This window comes from Chelonia mydas, chromosome 8 (genome assembly GCF_015237465.2).
Source record: "Chelonia mydas isolate rCheMyd1 chromosome 8, rCheMyd1.pri.v2, whole genome shotgun sequence".
NCBI classification, from domain to species: domain Eukaryota; kingdom Metazoa; phylum Chordata; order Testudines; family Cheloniidae; genus Chelonia; species Chelonia mydas.
In genome coordinates, this window is record NC_057854.1 from 3,260,393 (window position 1) to 3,283,192 (window position 22,800).

General features: G+C 46.6%; 1 protein-coding gene across 2 annotated transcripts in view; it reads right to left on the reverse strand.

Moving 5' to 3' along the window:
* Positions 1–1,402: 1,402 nt before the first annotated feature.
* The window catches only part of CYFIP2 (cytoplasmic FMR1 interacting protein 2), a 75,071-nt gene continuing 53,673 nt past the window's right edge, over positions 1,403–22,800 (reverse strand). For both annotated transcript variants that reach the window (XM_037906539.2, XM_037906538.2), the window contains exons 25-31: positions 21,099–21,189; positions 19,822–19,952; positions 13,486–13,558; positions 12,858–12,952; positions 7,476–7,714; positions 5,465–5,612; positions 1,403–4,833 (exon numbers count right to left, since the gene is read on the reverse strand). In XM_037906539.2, the coding sequence (XP_037762467.1) occupies positions 4,666–4,833; positions 5,465–5,612; positions 7,476–7,714; positions 12,858–12,952; positions 13,486–13,558; positions 19,822–19,952; positions 21,099–21,189 (945 nt within the window). In that variant the 3' untranslated portion in view covers positions 1,403–4,665. The remainder of the gene's footprint in view (positions 4,834–5,464; positions 5,613–7,475; positions 7,715–12,857; positions 12,953–13,485; positions 13,559–19,821; positions 19,953–21,098; positions 21,190–22,800) is intronic.

Consider the following 22,800-nt stretch of genomic DNA (forward strand, 5'->3'; position numbering starts at 1 on the left):
AGGATTTGCCCATTTCTCCAATGAGCCCCACTTTTATTTTTCCCAATTACAAAAAGCATCCCACATTTGTTGTACACATTGGTGGTTGCTGTGTTAGGGGACATATTGCCAGGTACCAGGTGCTTTATCGTCACAGAAGCATTTTTAATAGAGATGGAAGCTTCTGTTGACCAACACAGGAACAACAACAAAAAATACAAAACATCATCTCCGGCTGCACAGCATTCATGAATTAACACCATATTCAATCACGAGCAGAAATATACTTCACCATAAATAAATTTAAATTCATTGTACAAAAACCCCCAAGTAGCTCTTCGTACAAATATGGTACATTGGACAAGTGTTCTTGCAAACATTTTTTTTTAAACGTTCAAGAACAAAGTTTTGCTCTGGTTCACAAACACATAAACCAACTGAATTGGAATAATATAGGAGAAAAAGGAAAGAGTGTTCACCGCTCCTAACAAGTGGTGTTGGAGAAAAGAATGCCATTGAAGTAGAGTTTGAGTTGGTTTGATTTCCCCTTTCTACTGGGCTGCTCAAAATCAAGTACATCATCATCAAGGAATGGGGCTGTGCACTGCATTTCATAGATTTTTAAGGCATGAAGGGATCATTATGATAATCTAGTTGGACCTCCTGCATAACTCAGGCCACAACATTTTATCCACTAATTGCTGTATCAAACCCAACAACTTCTGTGTGCATATAAGGAACACATACATCCAGTCTTGATTTAAAGACTCTGAGGGCATATCTACACTGGAATGTAAGCCCAGGGTTAGTAGAACTTCAGTGAGCAGACCATGTGTTTATTAGGCCTTGAGAGTCTACATTCATTTGTAAACCCCCCTGCCCCACCACCCCTCCCACCCCCGGGTAGGAATTGTTGAACCTGGGTCTCAATCTGGGGCGCCAGCATCTACACTGCATTATTTGGACCTGAGTCCAACAATCCATGTCCCAGACTTGCTAGTGCCCCCCCACCCCAAAATGTGGCTGCTCTAGCCTTTTGTTTGTGATGCAGAGTGGAGAAACCTGACTGTCCAGAAGACATAGAAAGTTAGCCCATGGGATTGTAGGATACTTTTGGTGGTACCCAGAGCAAGGATCCAAGCCCTGGGTTAGCACAATTTGTGTGTAGACAGTAGGAGGGTTAGGCTTGAATCTAAGTTCGAACCCTGGGCTTACTCTGCAGTGTAGACATATCCCAAGTGCTGGAGGATTTACCACATCCTTTGGTAATCTGTTCCAGTGGTTAGTTACCCTCACTGTTAATAATTTGCATCTTAAAGACTAAAGATTATTAGATTAAAAAGAACAAGCAAAACAGAAAAGGTTGTCCAGTTCATTCAAAGGCCCTATCTTGAAACCTTTACTAAATATGCAGTCAAAGAGGATTTGAGAACAGGAGTTAAGATCTACACAACTGACTTGCATCCTTTTGGTAGAAAAGGGTATTGAAATCAAGTTGCGTGAATAAAGGTTGTATGACTGAGCCCTTGCTGCCATCCCACACTACTTGAGCGACAGCGTAAAACACCCCCATAAACCCTACAGCTGAAATATACTCTGTTTTATCATACGGCTTTGGTTTCCTGCTCATAATTTTTTATTCTTCCCCCCCTCCCTCTCCCCCAGCAGGTCCTGAGAAGGGTGGGGAGGTCATTTTGTTCAAGCAAATTCCCCATGCATGGACAACAGACACATATATTGGTCCATGCATTCCATTTCAGCTCATCCAACTGTGCTTTATAGGCCTCAAGAATTAATCCCCTAAAACAACAGCAAAAGAACATTACATTTCACAAGCTGATGTTCATACGTGGTGAAATACACCACAACTCATTCACAGCCTAAGTGCTGGCAGACAGGCTTTAATCGCATACAGCCAGTTGTGTCTAGCTGCTGGAGCTAGGCCGTGTGCTACACTTCACCCTTATATATTAACCTTGTAGTGTTTTGTGCCACAATCAGGCCCACCGACAGAAATTCCGGGCCCCTAGGGAGGCGAAGCCCAGGGTGGAAGTGATGAATTCGTGACTTCCGGGACTGCCCGCGGGAGCCAATTGCACTGGCCTGTGGGGCCCCTCAAAACGCGGGGCCTGCAGCAGTCGTGCGCACCTAGGAGGCCTGCAGGCTTGGACTGCGACCCCTCTTCCCTGCGGGGTGGGGGGAAGGCCTCGGGCTTCGGTCCCCTCTCCCCCACCTGAGGTGGAGGGGCTTGGGCTCTGTGCCATTCCCGGGGTCATGCAGTGACTTTGTTGTCAGAAGGGGGTCGTGGTGCAATGAAGTTTGAGAACCCCTTTAGCCCAAGAAAAATACCATTTAGGATCTTTTCTGTCATCTCATTTCACACACAAAAAAATAACATACTTGATGTCCCCACTCTGCTAACCCAGATTTTTTACACGTATGTAGGTCCACTGACTTCAGTGTAGTAACATCAGGCTGATGTAACAGAGCAGGGAACCAGGCCTTTCAACCTTAGCAGAGGAGCAGTTATCATATATAAAGCAGAACCTTTCAATGTCTGTGTCCTTGAACATGCTGTTCTTCCTCCAGACGGGATGGAAAAAAATCCCCCCTCTCAGACTCAAGTCTTTTCCTGCCTGATGATTTGAGATGATTTGAGTCAATGATCTGAGATGATTTCCCTCAGCCTTCATGTTAGTTTCAGATTAAAATGGACCAGAGATTTCTTTTTGTAGCTTAAACAGCTGCCTCAGGAACCTCAAGGTGGCCAATATGCCCAGCAGCGCTTGAGGGGGATATTCACTGGTTGCCAGGGAAACAGAGGTAGGTCTCCGGGAGAACAAAGGCATCTCCCATCAGAAATTCACCTCTAGCCAACAATATTGAGATGGCTGCTGGTCTCAGACAGAATGTTCCAGACGGGACACCTCTTCAACTGATCTGCTTTCTGTTCCCTCAGACAGAATAACTGCTCGCTGTCTCTGGCTTCCCAGCATTTGTGAGAGCAGTGCATTGTCCTAAATAAGCTGAACCGAGTGTCTGGGTTATGTTGAGATACAGTGCATCAACATTGCTGTGTTACATAATGGCAAAGATCTGATTTAACCTAAATAAAATCAAGAAATTAAAACTTTCTCAGTGGTGAGATCAGGGTGGATTAGGAGAGGTGCATGTGGCCCGGCCAGTAATTCTTAATTCCGGAGAGAAGGTTCTGGTCTCATCTCTATCTGTGTAAATCTGGAGTGACTTCACTGAAGTCCAAGGGGTTACTCCAGGTTTACCCCTGTGTAGATGAGATCCGGATCTGGCCCCTTAGCTTTTGCCACATCAAACAAGACCCTTCATCTCACTTCAAAGAAGCTGATGTGGGGAAGAAGGGAAGACAATGAGTTTTGAAATGTTCCTTGATGTTTCAACTAGGTTCTTTTAATCTCACAGGATCCTGGACAATGTTAAAGAATCAGAAGGAAACAGAATCCTGTATTTTCTTTGTAGAACCCTCCGAGTACTGTATTCATTTCCTTTCTGATGCTTATTTCATTTCCTCTGCTCTAAAGGATCCTGCTGTTTCTGTGTGATAGGGTTTCCGTTCACCCCGACTGGCACTCTCCATGCCCTGTAGGCATATGTAGTGGAGGAACTCATTTGAAACAAAGAAAACTGTCACTCAAGAATGGACACAAAGTGTAGCTTCCAGCTCATTGTCGAATGTGGATGTTTGATCCTTGGCTAAAAGCCAAAGTACATGTACATTCTGGAGGTAAGCTGGGCTGCCAGGATCACTGATTCCTCCTCCCACCCCAGGAATATAGCGACTGAAATTTTCAGGTAAATGTAGCACACAGCATTCATTAGGAGATTTCACTGTTTACTCCCTGGTAGATATAGCTTCAGGGGGCACCTCTTCTGAATTAGTAGTGGGGATATGGCATGTAGTGGGAAATCACCAGGATGGTATCTTGTCTCCCAGCTCTCTGAAATGCAGAGGACAGCCATTCAGTCACTCACGGCTAGTCTGAAACCCATGCATCACAAAGCCCCCTTACCAAGCAGCGGAGAGAGAGTCTAGAAGGGAAGAAGACGTGGTGAAAAGAGTGGGGAAATCTCCAATCCCAGATGGACAGTGATGCTAGACTCAAACTCTGAATCAACTTGGTTTCCTTTCTCTGGTCAGGCGACTTCTTCCTCTGTGGGCTGCCAAGTGAGAAGCGCTGCTATTCTGCCTCACCAAACAAGGGGCGCCTTCAAACTCTCCTGCCGCAGTCATGCATCACAAGGGGAAGTTCCACATGCCTCACCGCACCCGCAGTGGGAGATGGCTTCTGGCGCTCTGAAACAATCCGCTTGTGCCTGGAACCCGACACCTAGGACTCTAATATGGCTTCAGAGTTTTGGGTTCGACGGGTCGTATCACAGAAAAACAAAACCAAAAAAACCAACCCACCGCATGGAAGAAAAGCACATCCTGCCCCCTCCCACACCCAGTCTTAAAGCTACAGATAAAGCCAACCAGAGGGATGCTACAGCACATACACTCAAACAGGGCCAGAAAGGAAGATGTGTGTGTGTCGGGTGTACCCAATCTCTCTTGTTGCCAGAGCCACATGGTCAAGTTTCCCCTTCCCAGTTCTTGTTCTGATCCAATCTCTCTTCCTCCCTAATCCCAAAGGGGTTTAATATCCATGCTTAGCAAGTGGTAGCCAGGGACTGGTGGATGGGGGGCTGGAAGCAGCGCACGTGCTCAACCGTGGAGCTGTCTGTTTCCACCGACTTCATGTACTTGTTCAGGATGGCGAAAATCTCGTTGTTCAGAATCTGATACTTCCTGATGCGGTCAGCCATCTTCTTCAGGGGCTGGAGGGGGGAAAGAACAGGCAAAGAGAAATGAAGCAATCCCTCTTGCTCAGCTGGAAAGCATCAACAGTACCACTAGCCCACTGCTAAGAAACCTCAGTGGGGCAGTTACAACCCCTGTTACATTTCCCCACAGTGGACAGCGAGTCACCTCCATTCTATAGGCCAATGAGTCATGCCAAAGCGTGACAGGGCCAGTATGCTGTAGTCAGAAGAACCCAAGTCTAACCTCATTCCCCCTCCTCCCCAACTTACTTATTGCTAAAGCCAGTGCAATTACAGTATGGCTAATGAGCATTATTATTAATTATTATTTGTATGCAGCTCCCCATGGCCAAGCTGAAGGTCCCTGCTCTAAGAGCAAAAGGGTTCAGTTCCCATGCCCCATTGAAGTCTTGGCCTCTCTGCTGCAACTCCAGGTAGGAATCCCACAGTGGATGGCTCTAGCCCAATCTGGGCATTGTTTAAAGACACAGGGCAACACTAGACACGCTGGGTCCCCCGCTGGGGATTCAGCGCCTTGGGGTCCATCTGTGAATAACAGCGCGATCCAGTGCAAGAGCAGGGAGAGGGTAGTTTTGCGTTACTGACCCTTCAAAAGGGGGTGGGAGGTGGCTGTCCCCGGCCTTACCACGTTCTTTATGATTTCATCCTTCCCATCCTGCCTCTGCACCTTCAGCAGATGATAACAGAAGTCAAAGAGGTCGAAGCGTCGCTGCTGCCCGAGGAGAACAATGACGGAGCAGCCGGCCCAATTCAAACCATCTCCAAAGCACTGCCTGGAGAGGGCCAGAGAGACGTGAGGGAAGCCGCTTAGAGAAGGGTTGTCCCACATGATCTGAGTCACCTTCCTCACTGAATTCCTGCTGTCTTGACTCTTTCATACAGCTACAGCATAAATGTGTGTGACAGGCAATGAACTAAAAAGCAGCCATGCAGAACCCCAGTGGAGCCAGCCTGTCTTCTCAGAGCTCAACCAGGCAGCATGGCCTAGCGGACAGAACTTAGAAGACCTGGCTTCTATTCCCGGCTTTGACAATGAGCTGCTCGGTGACCTCCAGCAAGTCACTTCCTCTCTCTGTGCCTCAGTTTCTCTTCCCATCTTTTATCTTCCTATTTAGCTTGAAAACTCAATGGGCAAGGTCTGTTTCGCTGTGTTTGTACAGCACCATGAGGCCTTGATCTTAGCTGGGTTCCTTAGGGGCCCCAGTAATAGAAATAAAGGACAACAGGATGCAAGTTGTGAGAAAAAGTTAAAACAAACCTTCCTCCCCTAAAAAACTAAACAGACCAGAAGGCTGCAGCTAGTCCAGGGGTTCTCAAACTTCATTGCACCGTGACCCCCTTCTGATAACAAAAATTACGACACGACTCCAGGATGGGGGGACCGAAGCCTGAGTCTGCCTGATTCCAACTGCCCCAGGTGGGGAGCCAAAGCCTGAGCCCCCGTGCCCTGGGTGTGGAAGGGGTCAAAGCCAAAGCCCCAGGGCTTCAGTCCCAGCCAAGGGGGCCTGTAACCTGAGACCTGCCACCCAGGGCTGAATCCCTTCGGCTTCGGCCTGGGTGGTATGGCTCAGGCTTCAGCTCCGAGTCCCAGCAAGTCTAAGCCAGCCCTGGCGACCCCACTGAAATGGGGTCCCGACCCACTTTGAGGTCCCGACCCACAGTTTGAGAACCGCTGAGCTAGGCTAAAGCAGTACAATATCACTTCATTGACAAGGGGTTGTTTCGTCACCACCCTTATTGTGGCTGTGCAGAAATGAAGGAAAAATATCAATGCACTTGGTGTAAGTGGAAGAGTTGTTGTGAAATCTTCCTTTACACTAGGGATAACCCTGGTATCTTAACCAGTGCTCCCTCTCTCTCTCTGTTGCCTCAGGCTGTGGGAGATGTAGCTGACGGTGGCCTCATTTGCCTGCATTTTCATCTCAGTGCCTGTCCTCACCTCATGCTCTATCCCGGCTTTTACATTTTCTGAGAATGTTACTACTTGTGAATGGTGCCAAATCAGCAGCCCTGGAGACTGGAGTCCTCTGCTCAGCCACAGAACAGGCCTGGCCCAATCTCCCCAGTTCCACTACAGCCCTGAGGGGTAGGCAATGCGGCCTAGTGGCCAGAGCACTGCACTGGGACTCGGGATTCTATTCCTGTCTCTGGCCTGTGGAGGGACTTTGGGCAAATCGGCACCTCTGTGCCCTCATCTATACCGGGGATAATGATCCTAACCTGCTGTGAGATCTACTGACAGTTGCTATACAAGAATGCGGTGTTATTATTCCTGTTCTGTCTCTCAGCCCATTGTATTCCTGGCCTCTCTTTGTGGGGGGTGGCTTTTGTGACTGGGATACCCCTGGCAGCGCCAAAACTATTTCATACGGGCTGCCATTAGACAGTCGTGCCCAGCTGCAGCAGGCTTTGAACTGGTAGTGGAGGTAAAAGACTCTGTATTACATTACTGTTCCCTGAGCCATCCATTCCCCGCGCCCCTGTGTTATAAATGATGCTCTAATCACCACCTTGGTTGTTACCTAGGGTTCCATATTATCACAACACGCTTCTCTGACTAAGAGCCTGGGTATCCCTCAGAATCCTGGGCATGCCCAGCTGGCACACGCTCACCGGCAAACAGCGTGCGTACTCACTCTGCAGTGAACTCGTTCGTCCCCACGGGGATGCAGTACACGAACTGCATGGCACTCCAGAGCCGGTGGAACTCGACACACTCATCCACGTGCATGACCCCGTTGGTAGGGGGAGGCCCACGCCAGATTGCGTCCTGCAGATAGCTGCGAATGCGTGTCAGGATCACCTCGAACATGGAGAGCCCGCAGCACAGCCGCTCCTTGGTCAGCAAGTCACCCTCCCGAGCAATGGCTATTTGCTGAGAAGGAAGATAACCACAGAAACAAAAGCGGATGTGTAATGACCTCCCTTTTGGAATTCTGCACTGATCTCCATCCTGTCTCTCTCAGTTCTTTCACATTTGATATCATATTCCATGCAAGACCCAACCTTACCTCTGACAGATGTTCCCATGGTACGCCCCTCCTGAGAACAGCCATCCCACTTAGGATAGGGCAGAAGAATATAAAGGACACAGTCCTCAAATATTTTTCATAACTCTAAACATTTTTATCCTTTGGAAATAACTGAATACCTTGGAAGTTAGAAGCTGAAGTCTGTTTTCTTCCAGAAGCATTTAGCCTCAATCCTGCCTGCACACTGCTATGTTACTGTGGGACTACTCATGACTGCTGGACTGCATACACAGGATTGTTTCTGTCATACCACTCATGGATAGTAGATCATGAAGCCTGCTCTGTTACGGTAGGGTGATTGGTAACACCTGCGCTGAGCACACTAGTTTGTGATTCTAGTCCCTGAACACACTTGTTTGCTATGATAGGATTGTTCAGAGCAACTGATCCAATATGTGTGTGCAAATACCTAATAGGCACACACCCAGTTAGACATATGCAAACACTGGTATGCAACTGTGCATGCTTAGCTTTGAAAAACTGGTTTATGCAGACTTTGAAAACAGGATGCAAGAACAGAGAGGATGTCAGGTACATTTTGATTCTCCCAGCCTTGCCATGATCTCTTTAAAAAGCAGGAATGATGTAACATTCTTGGCTCGTTTTCTAGGTAGGATTAAAAAAAAAAGCTCTGAAAAATATTTGAAGCCACCAAAAACTTAGTACTTTTTCCCCCCAGTATATTTTAGAAGAAGCTTGAGGTAATCGTAAAAAGAAAAGGAGTACTTGTGGCACCTTAGAGACTAACCAGTTTATTTGAGCATGAGCTTTCGTGAGCTACAGCTCACTTCATAGGCTATGCATCCGATGAAGTGAGCTGTAGCTCACGAAAGCTCATGCTCAAATAAACTGGTTAGTCTCTAAGGTGCCACAAGTACTCCTTTTCTTTTTACGAATACAGACTAACACGGCTGTTACTCTGAAACTTGAGGTAATCAACTTCATGAACTTTTGGGGGTGAAATGTATAGCCGCACCGAGAACTGAATAATACCTACTCTCAGATACACCCGTGTAAATCTGGAATAGTTCCACTAACATCAATGGAGTTACCCAGATGTACACTGTGTAACAGAGCAGAATCTGGCCTCATTTCATCTCCCAGTGACTGTCACTAACCCTAGGGGAAAAAAAAGGTGATTTAGGGCATAAAAGCAACTGTGTCCTTTGCCCTAGCAGAGCAGCTCTGATTATTGTCTGTAGCAGCAGCGAGTTGTGCTAGTTTGAAAAGTATCATTAGTTAACTTTCCTTTGGCTCTTGTAATTGTTCTGTTTCGTGCCATTTCCACCTGCTTTGTTGACTCCCACTGCTTCCTCCCAGGGCCCATGCAGTCCGTTAGGAAAATGGTGCATTGGGTTACAATTACCTTTGCCAAGTGTAACAAGGTAAATGGAAGCATAGCTTTGTTACCATGCGTGCCTGGCCAGGGAGTCAAAATGTGTTGGGTCTGCTGTGGTCACAGAAGATCACCCCTGTTTGAGTGTTTGTCGAGGTGTTTTATTCCCACGGACAGAGCACTTTACTCCCGGTGTTACATGGCACATGCATGCACAGCAGATATGGCACTTTCTAGCCCTACTGCCCGTGCTAGGGGGTTTCCTGTGGCTTTATGCAGGCTTTAAGCAGCTGCTATATTTCTGACTCTCCCAGTAGCTTCTATAACAAATACATTTTTATCTGATCTGGATCAATACTGGGGTTCCAGGGATGCAGGTCGCAGATGGAAGGGGCAGATGTGTGGCCCAGGTAAACAGTGAGAATGTGAATGTTTGCTCAAATTACTTAAAAGACAGTGCATCCAAATTAATGTCGACTTGTGGGGATCTGGTTTTGGAAACATCTGGAGCTCATTCCGCTCAGCTGATTGCCCTAATAAGTAACATTTTAGCCACCTACAGAGACAAATCTAGTGGCAGTGGATCCAGCCATCCACTCTGTCCTTTTTGCTGCCCTAAACCCCAGGTCCCCACTAATCGAAATCCAGGAACTCCTGAAACTCCTCTCCACCAGACGTTTAAAAAGCCCTGGCCGTGCTCTGACGCCCCATTTCATTAGAAGTGGTTTATGCAGGCAGTAGCCTGAAGCCTTTTTGATTGGTAAATATTGAAACTGGAAGTTCTACAATTACTGTCTGCTGCAGTTACAAGGACAGCCCGGTAGCATAAACGCACAAGGCCGTTAATATTTAACGAAGAGCAAATATACAGAGAAAGTCAAGGGAGAGTACAGATTCTGCAAGGCAGCAGCACCAGCTCTAAATCTGTTAAACTTCGGCATGTGGGTTTCACATAACTGCTTCACTTCCCCGGTGCTCAGACCTCAAGCTGGTAGAGGTGGCAGATATGCCCTAGTAGATAGGTGGGTAGACTGATTCCTGCTGTCCTGCAGAGCAGTGTTAAACTCACAACTGCAGCATGCTCGTAGCACAGCAGCTCGGCTACAATTTCAAGGCAAATATATTTAATGGGCCCACACCAACGTGCCCACTAAATCTGCATGCACATGGGCTGGTGGGCACAGAAACCAACATGACTCTAGAGTCTGCTCAGCAAGCTGAGGGACTGTATTATTGATTAACAGGATTATTGTTTGTGGGATCCATATGCCATGCACACCAGTTTCAGTGTGGTCAGATTGTCTGGAATGAACTAGTCCAATAATCTTAATATATGATTTTTGAAGAAACTGTAAAGGGACCAATTCTGCCCTCAGATGCACACACGGGGCTACCAGGGACGAAGCAGGATCCACAAGCATGCAATCAAGGGCAGACTTTGGTCCTATGGCTGATCATCAGAAGGCCTTGATATAAAGCTACTACTGTCATCTGGCTACTACAGCCGTCTGGCTGCCCACCAGGCTGACAGCAGCTGGAGGGCAATACTCATATATCAAAGCCAGACCTAGAGTATGAAGTCCCGTCATCCTGTCCCAGTTGTCAGAAACACGCCTGTGTTGTGTACGAGATACTGAACTCTCGTGAATAGCTTTACGGTGGGAGGGTGAGGGCAGCATACAACTCATGAGCTGCGGCAACTAAGGGTGGGCTTTGCAAGTGGGTGGGCTTTGCAGGAGTGCCGAATCTCTCACTGACTGTGGGGGGCGTGGGAGGGGACAGTTTGGCTCACTCTCCTAAATGTACATTTTCTCATTCTTGTTGGGGAGTTTACTCAATGAGCCATTCTGGCACCTTTGATTCTGCACTGAAGTCACATGCAAATGATGATTTATGTCCTGCTCACTGCCTGTTTGCTTGTCATTGTATAAACACAACCTACATTTAGCCCCCTTTTAATGCACAAACCCTCTACAGCTTGGACCAAAGCCATAGAAAGACTCTCAGTCGGCAGTGGACGAGGCCCTTAACCACAGCATTTATTATGTAAACTGCACAGGACCAAATTTTCATTAATGGCATCCAAACCCGAACAGCTGAAATGTGCACGTAAGTTTCCAGACACCCGTTTTTAGGTGCCTATATCTTCTGTGCACAAAAACATTGATATTTGTGTCCAAAACTGCATTTCCAGGAGCAAACTAGTAGCAGTGGGGCACTATCAACAAATACAGTTGTGTTTATTTACATCTGAGTTTCTGAGTTCTCATAACTTTGGTTCCCAAAAGTATGTACGTGAAGAACTTGGGAGCACACTAGAGTGAGTCAATTTTTAGTGGGAAAAATGAAATACCTTTTGTTTGATCATTATAAATATGGCGAGGAGAAGCAGCAAGTGGACTGTATACAGTAGAATTTGAGGATGATTTTGCAAGGAAGGATAGACACACACACATAAAAGCACAGTGGTGATTTATATCTCAACAATGCCCCTTTACAAAGGGAACTATATGGGAGATGAGAAGTGCCAACAAATCAGAACAGAACCCTCGGCTACACTTTCTGTTTTTTTGCTTCACACTATTCCCAGAGATGCAAAGTTCCACATGACCTTGAATTATAAATATGATCCACTGGAAAATAGGAAAGTTAATTGCCTGGATCCTGTCAAAGATCTGTCACTTTTTATTGCTGGATGTTCATTCCAGCTACAGAAAATTACTGTGTGAGGAAGTTAATCTAATTCAGTGTCTCAAATACATCTTCTTCTATTAACTAAAAGAGAGCAGCATTTTGGTAGTGACACTGGGTGAAATCCTGGCCCCACCGGAAATCACTGGGGGTTCAGCCATTGACTTCAGTGGAGCCAGGATTTCAACCATTATGTTTGTTTATTTTGGTGAGAGATTTAAAAATGGGATCATAACTTCAGCATAAAAGATAGATCTTTCCATTAAGGCCCTGATTCAAGGAAGCATCCCTATGCAGGAAAGCATTTAAACGCATGCTTAACTTCAAGCACACGCTTAAGCCCCACGCACATGTTTAAAGTTAAACAAGCGCTGACATGATTTCCTGAATATGGATGGACTTAAGTGTGTGTGTAAATACTTTCCTGAACTGGGGGCTTAAAGACTTGACGGTAATCTCCCAGGTCAGTAATAACCCCCACACGTCCCCCCACAAAATTCCCTCCTGTGAAAATACCTATGGCAGTAGATGGCAATTTTCAAAGTTGTTAATGTTCAGAGCTGGCTTCTGAGCATTCACCCCACCACCCCATTGCAGAATGGTTAGCACCCTGCCTTCCTGAAAGGAAGCACTAACACACCGTCTTTACACCAGCTCCTAAATCTCCCTGACAGGCCTCATCAGCTGCTAGAGGCAAGGGGTTAAATTTGTCTGATCAGCAGAAAAATGGCAGTCCAGACTAAAAATAACTCAGATGTAAGCGACACTTTCCCCGAGAATAAGTGTGGGTAATTCAATAAAGCACCTGCCCAGAGATAACTCTCTTCTCAGGGCAAGGGAGGAGCTGTGCAGCTTTTTGGAATAAAAATTGGAGCACTTTCCTAAGGCCGAATGGGCAATCGGGGGACTGCTGGGAATTTTCAGTAGCCATTTCCCGGGAGTTGCAAAGGAATCCTTACCTGAGGAGTTCCCAGCCTCTCTATTAAGGGAACCAGGTGAAGTGGGGCATATTTGGCTTCGAGACGCTTCATGCGTACCTCCAAGCGTTCTCCTTCTGTCAAGCGAGCAGCAAACAGTGACATAAGACTAGGCAGTGACAAGCCGGCATTTCTGCAGAGTCGCCCGGAGCTGCCTCCCCACCATCGTCTGCTCTGACTCTGACCATCCCTCAGGGGGTCAGAACACCAGCGGGAAAGGGAATCGCGTGATGTGCTGCGGAAGGGGGTGTGATTACAGTCTCCGCACTAGCAGCTTCATTGCGAGTTTGTAAAAGGGCCCTGTTTTGAAAGCACAAATCTGACTATTATCAATCAGCTGTGGTGCATTTCATGCTGTCATTCTCCAGGCCCGCTTGCACATTGCTAAATGGCTTCTAAAGTGGAAAGAAATGAAATGGCTAACGAGTGCTTCAACCTGGGTAACTAGACTATAAACATCCTGGCTGGCACTTGTCCTCCACCTGACTTTCGACTCATCATTGTCTATGAAAGGGCAGAACGCAGCGTAAGAAACAAATCTGCAACATTAAGGGGGGGATTCTAGGTATGGGAATAAGCACTGATCTCTGCTTCCCTCTTGACTTCTTACCTTTGATGTAGACCCTGGGCAAAATATTTTGGAAGGGAGCAGCATGCAGCAAATCACAAACTTCTTCCTGGGACTGAGGCAGGAGGAAGAAAAATAAAATAAGTTAAAAAATTCCTTAAGGGACTGAGTATATGGCTCAGGGGGTTGGTGAGAGCACATGGACCCATTCACCTCTAGGGCGAGCATTCAAATCCAGCCCAGTAGTAAAGTAAGAGGTCTGAACCCCTGTGAAGTGAAACTGGAAAAAAGTACCTGCCCAAAGCCCTTTAAACCTAAACCAGAAAGGTTTGTATAGCTCCATTAAATAACTTCCTGTCTGTACAAGCCCAGAAGGCTATATAGAGCGCTCACTGACTCCGAGTCTAGAAGCACATGAAGGAAATTATTTCCGTTTTATTCTAACTTGATGACTTCCTATCATTTATTTTCTAAGGATCTCAAGACAGTCTCTTGATAGGAAGAACTTGTTGGCTTAATTGCTGCAAGGTGTGTGTGTACATACATATATGAATCCTAGGGGCTGTTACTGAACCTTACATAGTATGTTCGTTTGGATTTAGTTCATTTGGATAGACATTTACAGCCAATAATATCAGACCAAAGGTGTGGTGCACCCCGGCAGACTAGAGAAGTCATACAAAAAGGGCTAGAAAAGAATAACAAAATGAGATGCCACTTAGAAAAAACACATGCCAGCACACTTGGGGGAAATTAATCCAAAACACAGACATACAAGAGAGAGAAACCTGGAAATAGTAATACTGAAAGAGTGATGGCCGACAACAAATTGTATATGAGTTTGCAATGGGAGATGGCAGCAAGGAAAATGGAGAGGTTACTTACCCAGTAGCTGGAGTTCTCGGAGATGTTTTGTCCCTGTGGGAGTTCCACTTGCACCTGTGCGTCTTTCAGCGGAGATTTTTCTTCAGCAGTGTCCATGGGTCTGCACCTGTGGCCTACACATCCTCAGGATCTGGACCGAGGTTATATAGGGAGGGGTGGATTCGCCACCACACCACTTCCTTCTCAACAAGTTCAAAGGCAAGAACTCCGAGGCAGAGGGGACAGGAAGGTGGGCAGTGGAGCACCCGTAGGGATAAAACCTCTGAAAGAACTCCAGTTACAGTACAAGGTAAGTAACCTCTCCTTCTTTGAGTTATTGTCCTTATGGGCACTCCACATTTGGTATCTACCAAGGAGTACACCTATTATGGAGGAGGGTGCTGAGAAGACAAGTTCAGAACAGTTCGGAGAGTGGCCTTACCAAAGGCTGCGTCTGATCTGGAGACAAGGCCATGAAGTATGTGGTTTTGAAGGATAGGTGGAGAAGGGAACAACGCCCCAAGAGTTCAAAGGCAGGTGGGGGCTTCTCAAGGCATGGAGAATTAATTAACCTCCTAAGGTGGAGTGAGCTGCCTGATGTGAGGGAAGACGTTGGTCGATTCCTTCAGGAATCTTGTGGTGGTAGGAGGAGCACAAACGGAAACCCCTTCAACTGGCTGGCGACAGGCTCCAATGGGTGACTTTAACAGAGCTGAATGAGAAGCCTTGGGTTTTTATATGTAACAGGTAGTCAAGCCCGACAGGGAGGTCAGTCTCGGATGGGCTGTGCACACTAAAGCTGGAAACACTTCCACTTTTACAAGACGGCTTTTGTCATGGTGGGCTTCTGACTGTCCCACAGTTCCGCCTGCAGCTCTAGAGGACAATCCTGCTCCAGGCTCGAGAGCCGTTGAGGAGCCGTGCATGGAGGCGTAACAAGGCGAGATTGGAATGGGTCACAAAGCCTGACGTCGGGGCCAGCAGGTCTGTCACCAGGGGGAGGAGAAGAGGTGACATCAGAGCCAGAGGAACCAGACCTGTCTTGTAGCCATGTGGGGGCTGTAAGGATAACCACTGATTTCTCTTCTTTCAGCTTGTTCAAGACTCTGAGGAGCAAAGGTGTTGGAGGACAGGGATATAACAGCACTCGAAGCCGATGAGTGAGGAAGGCATCTCCCAGGGAATCCTAAGTCCTCTCCTTGAGCAGAAGCCCGTAGTAGCAGGAGTGATTGCACGTCCTGCCTCAAGCACTGCTTGTGAAAAGGATCCCTGAAAAAGGACAAGAAAGGGGAGGAGGAGTTGAAAGGGACGTTGTAGCCTGATGAATTTAGTTCCAGCATCCATCTATCCAATGTGATGAGCTTCCAGGAAGGTGTGAAATGGGAGAGACACTCCCTATAGGGTGGGTAGGGAACAGGATGGTGCAGCATAGGATCCACAGAGTGGGGGAGGTTCGTGGCCCTTGACCAAAGGGTCAAAGCGGCCTAGGTCATCTGCTGGACGGTAGTAGCAGATGGCCCCTTCTTGTGATACCTGGGCCTCTTTTTATGTGGGTCAGTTGGTTTCTGGAAGACAAAAAACTAAACCAGGTGAGACTGTTGGGCCATCAGCAATGTATTTTCTTTTGGTCGCAGAGATGGAAGTATCCTGGGATCACAGGTCACCCAGGAGTCCTTGAGAGCGTGTAGGGACTTGTCAGTTGCATCACTGAAGAGCTGGGACCCTTCAAAGGGGAGGTCTTCTACAGTATTCTGCACTTCTCAGGGGGGAGACTGGAGCACTGCAGCCAGGAAGCTCACAGCATGACTAGGGCAGCAGCCAGAGAGCAAGCTGCTTTGTCAGCTGCACCGAGAGATGCTTGTGGAACTCACACACCTCCTTGGTGTGGTGTTCTGTCCCATCTACTGGCACCAAGACCACTGAGAGTGAGAGAGAGAGATTGAGTCTGCTCTACAGTCTGAGCTAACAATCAGCTGGTTTTTAGCTCATGTGGTAGAGGGTCATGCACTGAGGTCCCAGGTTCGATCCCACCCGCCGACGACCGGACAAACTTGCTAGGACACTTTGGCAATGGTCTGTCCTTCAGAGATGAGGGCTTGAAATTGGTCCTTCTGATCCTGTGGCAGATGTTCAATACATTGTGAAAATTTGGCGTACTCTTGCGGCCGAGCAGATCTAGGCGGTTAGGGTCCCTGTCATTGGGGTGGAACTCGACTGGTCCTCTCTGTTCCTTACGTTGACAGCATTAACCACTGGGAGGGTGAGGGTGTGAAGAGAAAAGTGGTATTTGGAGCCCTTGGCCAGGGTGTAGCATTTTTTGTTAGTCCTCTGACAGGTGGGTGGAACGGTGGCAGGTGTTTGCCAGATATCACAGACTGGTGACAAGAGAGCATCGCTTACAGGCATTGCTCATTTGCCTGGAGATGTGATGTGGATGGAGGATATCCACTCAGAGAGTCTCACTGATCCTTCCTAGAGGACTTCATAGAGTCTCAGCCACGCTCCTCATCAAAGAAGAACAAAGTGATTTTGGGCTGCATACATAGAGGCATTGTTGCACAAAGAGGTTTTGGTCTGTTTCTGTGCAACTCTGGGTAGGACATGCATTTGGGGCTGGGCATACCACAAAGAGTCAGCCAGGACAGAGCTGTGAAAATGATCAGGGGCCTGGAGGGAATGACTCAGTTAGGTCTATTTTATTGTGCAAGTAGATCTTCCTGTTTGGGATGCCTTGGCGGAGGGCCCATAACCCTGACAATACACTGGTAATAGTCTTGTGGCATGGACCGTGGTGGGAACAGAGCTGTGAATGCTCTAGCGTGTTTGTGAGAGTGCAGGGTGTGGCATAGTCAGCACTGGAGGTGGAGGGAAGGGGATGGCATCTTGGGTCTTATATGGACACTGCGGTTTGTGGCACAGAGAGTTCTGGGAGTGGGCACAGAAGCATGGCATGGGCATGGCATGGTGTCTTGCTACCATGTTGGCAGAAGCATCCCCTTGTTCGGATGCAAATTCTGTCCCTGCTACTTCAACCCTGAAACATGTCCCGATGGGGAAATTATTTTCTCCAGCTGCTGTGGCCTCTATTTGTATTTGTATTTGTGGCCTGTATTTCCCCATTTTCTGAGCAAGAATTAGGAATGTCAGTAACACCTGTCTCCTCCCTCCAACCAAGGCTTCCTGCCTTACAGCACGAACTTGAGAATGTTATTGAGAAGGAACAACAACAAAAATTGTGGGGTAGCGGGGGAATGGAAGCTACTTCCCCACCTTAATTGTAGCATTCACTATCAGCCAACAGTCTAATGCACTATAATAGGTCAAGTGCTACCATAAAACAACAATAAGAGCAATTACATCCACGGCATTAGACCTCCACTACAGGGAAGATTATAAAGCCGTTAGGGATGTTATCCAGTCTGATCTAATCTGATTGAATCCTCCCCATACTCTGTAACTCTGATCAGATGGTTCCTTTCATGACGTGGACAGGAAAATAAGATATCCTAAGATGTCCTCTGGAACAGCATCTCACGCAAGGCATGACACCTTGTGCCTTGTCATGGATGAATCTGGAAAATGACTGTCTTTGCCAGTCTGCATTTTAAACATGGGATTAGGTGCTCCTTAATAAATCAATGACTTTGTCACTGGATAAAAAAGGAAGCGCTCCCCACATCCTCCCACAAAAAAGGAAGTTCCTAATTAAAATGTGTGTGAATTTTTGATGCTCATGAGGACATGAGAGTCTCTCCATTGACTTCAGTTGATGCTGGATTAGGCCCTAGTGGCATAAGAGAGAGCCAGGCGTGAGTGGGAGTAAGTACTGTGGTACCATCCTGGGCCCACTCTGCCAGGCCACCTCCATTATGTCCCATAATCCTTTGTTCAGCTTCAGTCCTGGGCCTTTTTTGAGCAGATGACGGTCAATCATGCTTGGCTACCTGGAGCTCTTTGGATGTAGACATATACCGAGTAGGCTGAGCCCATCCAAACAATTTCACTTGGGACTGGATGGAGATTTAGAACCCAGCTTCCCAGAGAGGAAAAGCCAAAGTCTCCACCTCCTGTTCCACCAAGCTTCAAAGCTTTTCAGCACAGAAGGGCCCTATAGCCTCACGTTCTCATGGTGGGTGGAAACTGATGCCTTCCGAGTACAGAACTACGTTAAGTTCTGAATGAAATTCCTTACTGAAGAACTTAAAGATCAGAGAGACGTGATACAGGCTGGTTATGGAAACCCCACCAATATGGACTTTGATGGTAACCTTCCCAAATGGGACCTCGGAAGCTTACTTTTGTTTCCTGGACTGCCCGCATGCTGCTGGTACACTCTCGGTCTCCCTGGCAACACAAGAATGCCTTTCCACACCAATGGAGCGTTATTGCTACGAGACCCCATAATGTGCACTTCTGATAGCCATTTCAAGGTCAATCCCCCCGCACATCCAGCGTGGGGATCTGACAGGGAGGCGGGATCAGAGCCCCAGCAGAGCATGGGAGGAGAAGGGCAGGATACATTTGGCTGCTATCATTATATAGGGGCACGCATGTGTATCTCTAGTTTTCTTAACAAAATGTAACGTAGTGCTCCTGGGAGGTGCTGGGTGGACAGTACAAGAGACTGACTGTGTATCGAGTGTATACTCGCTGTGTATCTAGTGCAAAACAGCACAGACAGCAGCTCATGTGGCCCCCCACAGCTCTGCCCAACAGGCTCGACCCACAAAGGGTGTGTCTCCATTGAGGTTAGCCAGAGTTACCTACACTGGAGTTAACTCCTCTTGCATTAGCCTAGTGGCCACAGTGCAGAATACCACTCACACCGCACCGAGGGGTTGCGTTAGCAGCGGAGGAAGCTGGGCTGGCTCAAGCTGTAGCCTACACACCCAACGGGCTAGCCCACTCCAGTTAAATGCTCTGCTGCACTTGAGCTGAGGGGTTTTGTACGTGGATGGGGCGTGAGTCAGGGAAATGCTCAAGCTGTGACTCGAGTTAGCTTTGCAGTGGAGACAAGCCCCAAGAAATCTCACCAGATCAGCAGTTCTTGTGAGAGTCCCTCTGTTTGCGGCTGCTTCATTATTATTATTTATTTATATTGCAGTGGTGCCTAGGTGGCCAAGCTGGGGATCAGGGCCCTTTGGTGCTCAGCGCTGTACAAACAGAATAAAAAGATAGTCCCTAGAACTGGATCTAGGAAACAGGCACCTCCTGATTCTGGGTCTGAGCTGAAATCTTAAACCACCTCAGGTAGCTCTGGATCTTGGATCTGAAAGTAAATCTTCCAGAATTCAGATCTCAGGTTCCACTTCAGGGCCATTTCTAACTTAAATATCAGTGAGTTCTTTCCTTGCAGGCTGCCCTGGCTGTCAGGGCCACAAAACCAGTCTGTGTAGTGTTGCTCCTACACCTTTAGATGACACACACACACAAAAATAACCCAACCCCAGTGAGATGGTGAGTAGAGGTGAAGCTGTAGACTGTAACCTGCTGAAATTAGAAGTTTTGCCTTACCAGGGCCTGCTCTATGAGGAGGCAGAACAGAATAGCATTGCCCACTTCTCTAAGGCTCTGGAATACATCAGTCTTCAGCTCTGCATACTCAATGATGTCCTTCAGCTGGTGATGGAAAAACTCCAAGATTCCTAAATAGACACATGAAGGGTAAGACGATCAGGAAAGGAAGAGCCGCAGAACCAAGCTAACCAGTGGCTCATGCAAAGAGCCAGTCAATGCCTAATGTTTCCTGACCATTAACTGGTTTCAGAGTAGCAGCCGTTTTAGTCTGTATTCGCAAAAAGAAAAGGAGGACTTGTGGCACCTTAGAGACAATGCTCAAATAAATTTGTTAGTCGCTAAGGTGCCACAAGTACTCCTTTTCTTTTTGACCACTAACTGTGATCCTGGACTACTAATTATAAATAACCCCCCTCTTTATGAAAGGTCTGCAACCAATGAGCCTGATTCTCCTCTCACACCTGAGTAAATAAGGAAGAACTCACTTCATGTCAAAGGAATTGCATAGATGTGAAAATAGTAGATAGGAGAATCAGAACTGTTCTGGATGCCTACCTCGACCAAGCAAATCTTCCTGACCACCCCATTTGCAAAAAGTTAGTGGTACTGAAAATAAACTTTACATTTATTCCCGGAATCAGTACAGCTTTTGGGTCAGCAACAACAAACCTATAATAATGTAGTTTAAAAAACCTTGAAAGCAAAACAAAATACTTTTTTTAAATGTTCCAGATCAGTGATTCATGTATCCATAGAGAAACTTTCAATAACTTGCCAAGTGTAGGGGCATTTGACATAAAGTACATTCTGTCATCGGTCACAAAACATCTGATGCTGGCTCTCATTTCCACAGCTAAAAAAGATGCATTATGGAGCCACAGGAGCTGCTCCATAATTAAAGTTGTAAGACGTTTTTCTTTAAAGGTCAGATTGCAATCCCATTCCCAGCTTTCACAAGCAGGCTTCTTTTCAAATGATGCATGTGCAGATTCTAGCAACACAAACTTTAGGGAGTGTTTGAGGTTGCATCAGACAAGAGATCTAGGAAATATAATGTGTTAAGCCTCATGATGTTTAATTTAATGAGACTACTATATATTTATACATTGCTAAAGTGCTCTGCACTGTAACATCTAGACAGTCTTATAACACATCATTTTAAGGACTTGGAGAATAAGCCAATAATGGTTTAGTTAACACCTTGTGTTTGGATTAATGCAGCATGTACGGGGGGGTGGGGGGAGGCATGCTACATTATGTATCCTAGCACTGACCTGGAGATCCATACTCATGTCTTGGCAAGCGGCATATTTTGGGCATCACCTCTATCAATGTTTTCACATACTGCAGAATGGTGCCCTGTAACTGTCGGAGATAAAAGGAGATAAATTAACTTGAAAGGATGAGTCTCTACTCAGAGCACATTAATTTTAAAGGGGTAACTTTTCTGGACTGGCTGGTGGCTAAGAGCAGAATGCAGTTTTGACAACAAAAACCTCAAACAATGCAAAACTCGCCTGCTTTTTGCTTTCATTATACACATAAAACTCAGCCCACAAGCTGGGGGCTCTTTTATGGTTTCACCCTGAAGCCAACTCATGGTTTTCTGTAGTTTCCATCTGAACGCTCAGCTCTGAGCACTGGGTTTGTTTGAACCTGAATTGCAAGCAGCATTCGGAGGTGAGAATCCAGTCAGATCAAAAATAGCATAAAAAAGTCTCGCTCACAATGGCTACAAAAATCGCTCTTCAGCACAGGAAAAATTCCTTCTGCCTGAATACTGATGACTGGATGCATGCTATTGACATTTGACAGAGAGCATGCTGCAGAAAAATGGAATTATACTTCGGGGGAGGGAGGGGAATTAGCCGCTGGAGCGCCGATGTTGTGAATTAAAATGGATAAGAGCAACCAGATTCGATGAAAATGTGTGCTGCGATTGAGTTATATAACTGCATCCTGTATATATTTTATCCAGGATTCTGCACTGAACACAACTTAGCCAGTCCCGAGACCCTTATCTTTGCTCTGACCACTATCAATTTCAGATGCTAGCTAGAGCTTTGTACACTAAGCAAACACAGCTGACCCCTCCAATTACTACTATGTCTTATGAAAGTTAAGTGAAAGCACTTTGAGATCCTCAGCTTCACACTGCTCCATTAGACAAGATCAAGATGATGTATTAACATTAGAGCCAAAAATGAACTGAAGCATTTGCAATGACTACTCTTTGCTGATCAAAAAATTTCCTTCACAAACGTTTTTCTGGTGGAACATCATGATCAGAAATCATTTTATATGCTGTGAATTAAGGCCCTGGAACTGCACAGATAACATTTCTTCTGAACATCAGATTTATCTTCTGAGAGAAAGCAGAGAAGACAAGAAGAAAGTCGTGTCTCTTTCCGCCAGTGTTAAGAGTATCAGGTAGTGATGGGCAAACTGGTATTGACAGGAACTCATCCAAACCGTCACACAAAATAGGAATCTTTTTAGAAATTCAAAAAAAAAATGGTATGGCTCGTCTCTTTTTAATTTTCTTTAATCTCTTCCCTTCCTTTAGTTATCTAGGACCAGAAGTCCCAAAATGTCACAAATCAGATTGCTCCTGTGCTTCTCGATCTATCTAGGTATTTATGTGGGCCTCATCTGTGCAGTATCTGAGCACAATCATTGATGGATTTTACCCTCAGAACATCCCTGTGAGGTAGGGAAATACTATCCCCGTTTACAGATGGGGAACTGAGAGACAGGGTAGGTTAAATGACTTGCTCAAGGTCACACAAGGAGTCTGTGGTTGAACTGGTGTTCGAACCCAGGTCTCGAGTCCCAGTCCAATGCCCTTCCTCCTCGACCTGCTGATAATGTGCAAGAAGAGGCTCTTTTCATGAGGCTTCTAGCCCCATTGCTCGGCAAAAGAGGCTCAGCGGAACCTGGATATGCTTCAAGTAAATACTGTAACCAACACCCACA